A 4809-nucleotide genomic window follows, 5' to 3' on the forward strand; every position below is an offset into this window, starting at 1 on the left:
TAGTAGTTTAATTAAATAGTAATTCCTACACTTTCCTTAAAATTATTTAATTTCTAGCCTATTCTATTATAATTTCTTTCAATTCTAGCTATTCCAATTAAATTTTTATTACAATCATAGCCTCTCTTTCATTTCAATTCTAGCCATTTTAATTACAATTGTAGCCATTCCATATTCAATCCAAGTTGATTTCAATACATCTCATCTTTTAATCTCATCCATCTATTTTATTAATCGAATCCTAGCCCTTCATTTCAAATTAGATCAACGGTTGTGATTAAATCTCTTATTTTCTCAACACCAAAAGACCCCAAAACCTAAAATTTCAACTCATTCTCTTCCTCCCTTTTTTCCCCTCTCCAGCCGCCACCCCCTCTTCTTCTCCCTCTCCCGTCGCTTCTTCTCCCTCTCCCTTTTCCGACCAGCCATCTTCCTCCCCTCCCTCTCTCCAGCCGCCTCTTTCTCTCCCCCTTCTTCCCAATCGCTCCCTCCAAGTGGTGGCAGTCGCCCCTCTCTCCTCTTCCCCCTCCTTCGTTTCCCCCCTCCTCTCTTTTCTTCCCATCTCTCCCTTCCCGCATCAGGCAGCAGAGAAGCAGCACCAACAGCCAGCCGGAGAGCAGCAGCTCCGGCGACTCCCCCCTCTCCCTCTCGTCTTCCTCTTCTCTCGACCTCTCTCTCTTTCCTCCTCCTCGCTTCCCCTCTCGTGTTTTTTAGCGACCTCCAATCAGCAGAACCAAGCCAGCAGCCCCATCAGCGAGTAGCAGCAGCGCCAGGATGAGCAACTATGAAGCAAACGACAAGCTCAAACGATGGGTAACAGGAAGCTCCGGCGTAGTTCAAATATTTTGTGGTCGTTTGTAGACGGATCTTAACAGATCCGCCTGGTTTGTTTTTATTTTTTAAAATTTGTTATTAACATCTTTTGTGCAATGCCCAGATTATCTTTTCTTTTACATGTTTTAGGCGAATTTCATCTTAAGTATGAATTCGTTCATTTGTTTTTGCCATTATTTGAGTAGCATTATGCTTTTGTTTCTATCTCTTTTTAAGATTAGTTTCTTTATATGGTTAATTATGATCTAGAAGCATCTTATGTGAAAAGAAGCTACAGTCTAATTTACTCGTGGCTGATTTTTTTTGCAATATTCGATAAGTTTGGGCATTAATTGAGTAATTTTATTATTCCTTTTTATCATTTTCCCCACCTTCCGTTATTAGATTAATGCGATTTAGCTCGTATTCACTCAACTTTCCGCTTTGTTAATAGAATTAATAGTTGTTGACTATCTGTTTTGTTAATAGAATTTGTTAACTCTTATGTCAATATACAGAGGTGCTAGAAATCAAGCTGGAAAGGTATGATCCTTGTCTTATGTGTAAATGTTTCTTTTCTTTAAAGAAAAATACTCTCTCCAGATTTTCAGTTAATTATCTGCTTTCTTTTTTTTTTAAAGAAAAGTGTAATTATTCATGTGTTATGCGATTGCATGTCTTTTATTAACCACTGTTAATTGATCGCTTGCCCTAATTAAATTTAAAACAGATTGCTTACTTATTTATATATGGTAAAATAATATTATTTTGTCTCTTCTTTATTCAGAAAAGATTATTTGTACTTATTTTATTTTTAGTAATAAAATATTCTTATAATTTTCTGATTTTAACTCCCCTCTAAATTAAGGAAAATAGTATAATAATTGATTCCTTAATTTATTTATTTCCCATATTAAGTGCACCCCTCTTTGCTATATAAATAAGACTCCCTCCCTTTATTATTTCAGAAACTCATAAACACATTCACTCTCAATTACAAGTTCTCTCATCACTCCTTACACTCTCATTGCTCTCTTGCTACTCTTCAAATACATTAAGATTCCGGTAAACATTCAAGTGTTCTTTTTCGCTATTTTGCTACTTTGTTCGAGTAAAAGTTGAATCAATTTGTTTTGCTTAACTGGTTAGTATTCTTAACATTTACACTATCTTTACATTCACACATTTGTGTAAGCTATTGTCTGTTCTTTTCTATATGTAGAATTCGTCATTAAACAATTGCATAATGTCTCACCTTGACTAATAAATGTGATTACTTGTGTAGTTATTTGATTGCTTTGACAGGTTTCAAACTTGAAGTTCAAGTTGAAGATTAACCATGAAGAAAGATTTATTTGCTTATTTGAGTCTATATTTTTTCTTTCTTATTTTATTTATTCGAATGTTGTAACATTTGTATCTCTAAAGATCATATATATAAATTTATTTGGGGGATCGTCTAGGGGAAGGGGGATTTACGTGCTACTTGTTCATTGTAATTTTTTTTTTTTTAAAAAAAGTTAGAAATCATGCCTATAGGCTTATCTTTAACCACATAGAATTATTGTTTGTAGGTGTTATAATCTAACCAATTTTCCATTTGCTTGACGCTTTTGTTAATAAGTCTAAAAAAAAAATAACTAGATTCCAGTAATTTTTTAAATCAAATCGTAATAATTTAGTAGGCTGATTAGGTGTTTTAAAAATGTTTTAACTTTTAGCATTGTCTTGTCACGTAGAAACCATGCCTAAGGATTAATTTGTTCATATCATTTAGATTCACAAAATTATACATATATGTGTTACTTTTTTTTTGAACACCTAGAAGTTCATGTCTAAGGCTTGTAAATAACTTTTAACATATCCATAAAAAATAAAATTTGTTGCGCATATTTGTGTCCTCCCCCTAAAATTAGTTAATATTATTTAATTAATAATTTTATTTGTCCTTTTAAGATTTCCGCACTCATGATGCAATATGTAGTTTTCTTAAAATAATAATGATATTAAATTAGAATCATTTCATGCATTTAACAAATTACTTGGCTTTTAAATATATTTCATAGTAAAACTTTTGCATTTAATAAATTTACCACCTTAATGTTCTACTATTTTTTTTCTCTTACTTACAAAGTTTTGCAACATAGTTTTCTTAAAAGTCATTATTCAATCTTCCTTTAAAACTTTGGATTGATTATGACATTGTTATTTTTGAAAATAAACTATAAGCACTATCTCCTAACCTATCGTTAGTGGGAAAGTCAAAGGAACTACGAGGTCTAGTTCTAATTTTTAAATTAAACCGACGCGTCCCCGGAAGTACCACATACCCATGAATTTCAAAAGGAATTATGTGTATTTATGTGTAAATATTTATGTGCCTACATGTAAACTAAATCTTTTAAATCATTTCTAAAAACATAAACTATTTTTAGACCGACCTCAAATCAAAATTGTTTCTATGGTGGAAGAGCGCGATCAACAATATCGTGGCATCATCCCTATAAAGAAACAAACATTTTTTAAAAAAATAAAAAATTCATATTCAAAACTTGCTCAATTTTCAAAACTTTACTTTCATCACATATTAATTGCTTAATATTTACAAATTTTGTTTATAACTTGGTCTCATATGCTTAAATAAAAATAAAACTTGATTGTTTATTTATTGCTATCACTTAGCCTTGCATGCTCAAATTAATGAAAAATAATAAAATAGTATTGATTGTTTTATATCACTTAGCAAGATTAAATAAATTAATAAATGAAGTGACCTTGATTTCTAATTGTAACCCCCACATAGATTGCATGAGATACGGCCGGGACCCACATTTGTGGACCTCGAGGGATGCCTAACACCTTCCCCTCGAGGTAATTTGAACCCTTACCCTAATCTCTAGCTCGCTGACCTTACCTAGACTTAGTTAGGTTAGATAGGCGCCCTAACGCGCCTTAATTCGTTAGGTGACGACTCCTTAAACTCAAAATTCCAAAAGAGATGTTAAGTCGTGCACAAAACCCGTTTTCTGCGAAAATGGGGCGCGACAGAATGGCGACTCCGCTGGGGATATTAGGTTCTTACCATTACTTGTTAATTGCTTATTAATGTGGGGTTTACTTCATTTTTGGTCATTTCATTATTTGTTAGGTGCTTACCATGTTTAGTTCATTTTGTTGCCTTATTTACCGTTTCTCTCCATGTTCCACCCTTTCCCTTTTCCTTAATTGTTTATTACCATGTTTCACCTCTTCCCTTTTCCCTTATTTGCTTACATATTTAATCTTGTATCCTCTTTCCTTATTTGCGTGATTTTAATATTTTGATATGTTTTAATTTCTTTATTTATCCGTGCTTATTTATCTATTTATTGTTTACAAACTGTCTATGTGTTACTGCTTTCCAATTTAAATGCTAAATGTTTATTGCTTTAATAATTGGCATTCCGCTCATACTTCCCCCAATTGGGACCCTCTTCTTTTTTTATTTTGTTCTCGTGATGTTGTGCCTTTGCACCTCTCACAACTACTCCAATCCTATTCAAATACCCATTATAGAGAGTCGGCATATGCGTGGACGTAACAGATAGTTTTACTACCGCGAAGCCACGAGCCTCTCGCATAGAATCCCTTGCAAGTCCGTGTCAAGCCAACTCTTAGAAGTCCTGGTTAAGTCATACATGCTGCATAAGCCCTAGGTGGTTTGACCCTTGGTGTCAATCCATATAATTAGTAGCCACCCTATTGTCTAAAGGGCCCCAACACTCTTTAGACAAATTGCATATTTATGTGTCAATTTGATCATCATATTTTAAATCAAGTCATTATGTCAAAATGGAGTTAAAGACTTTCTTTGACTCTAAACTTCAAACTGGCAAGTATAACTTGAATCAATTATGTGTCTTAACTGTTATAATTGTACCACTTTGAGTTATTGTGTCGTTCATTTGAAATTATAATTTTGGCTCATTATATAATAACTCGGTTTTGTTTACTTCT

At 33.1% G+C, this 4809-nt stretch overlaps 1 protein-coding gene across 1 annotated transcript; it reads right to left on the reverse strand.

The window, feature by feature from the left end:
• Positions 1–330: 330 nt before the first annotated feature.
• Positions 331–4379, reverse strand: LOC138339215 (uncharacterized). Its single transcript, XM_069290797.1, has 2 exons — positions 4267–4379; positions 331–718 (listed from the first exon to the last, which is right to left on the reverse strand). Exons 1-2 carry the CDS (start codon positions 4377–4379, stop codon positions 331–333), a joined length of 501 nt encoding a protein of 166 aa, XP_069146898.1.
• Between the last annotated feature and the right edge of the window lie 430 nt (positions 4380–4809).

The sequence above is a fragment of the Solanum lycopersicum genome, chromosome 11, assembly GCF_036512215.1.
Source record: "Solanum lycopersicum chromosome 11, SLM_r2.1".
In the NCBI taxonomy this organism is placed as follows: domain Eukaryota; kingdom Viridiplantae; phylum Streptophyta; class Magnoliopsida; order Solanales; family Solanaceae; genus Solanum; species Solanum lycopersicum.

Coding starts and splice junctions, on each gene's coding strand:
- LOC138339215 (XM_069290797.1), bottom strand. CDS start 4,379: ATGCCGACTCTCTATAATGGGTATTTGAATAGGATTGGAGTAGTTGTG. Junction 719..4,266: donor GAGGGTCCCAATTGGGGGAA/GTATGAGCGGAA, acceptor TGCTGATTGGAG/GTCGCTAAAAAACACGAGAG.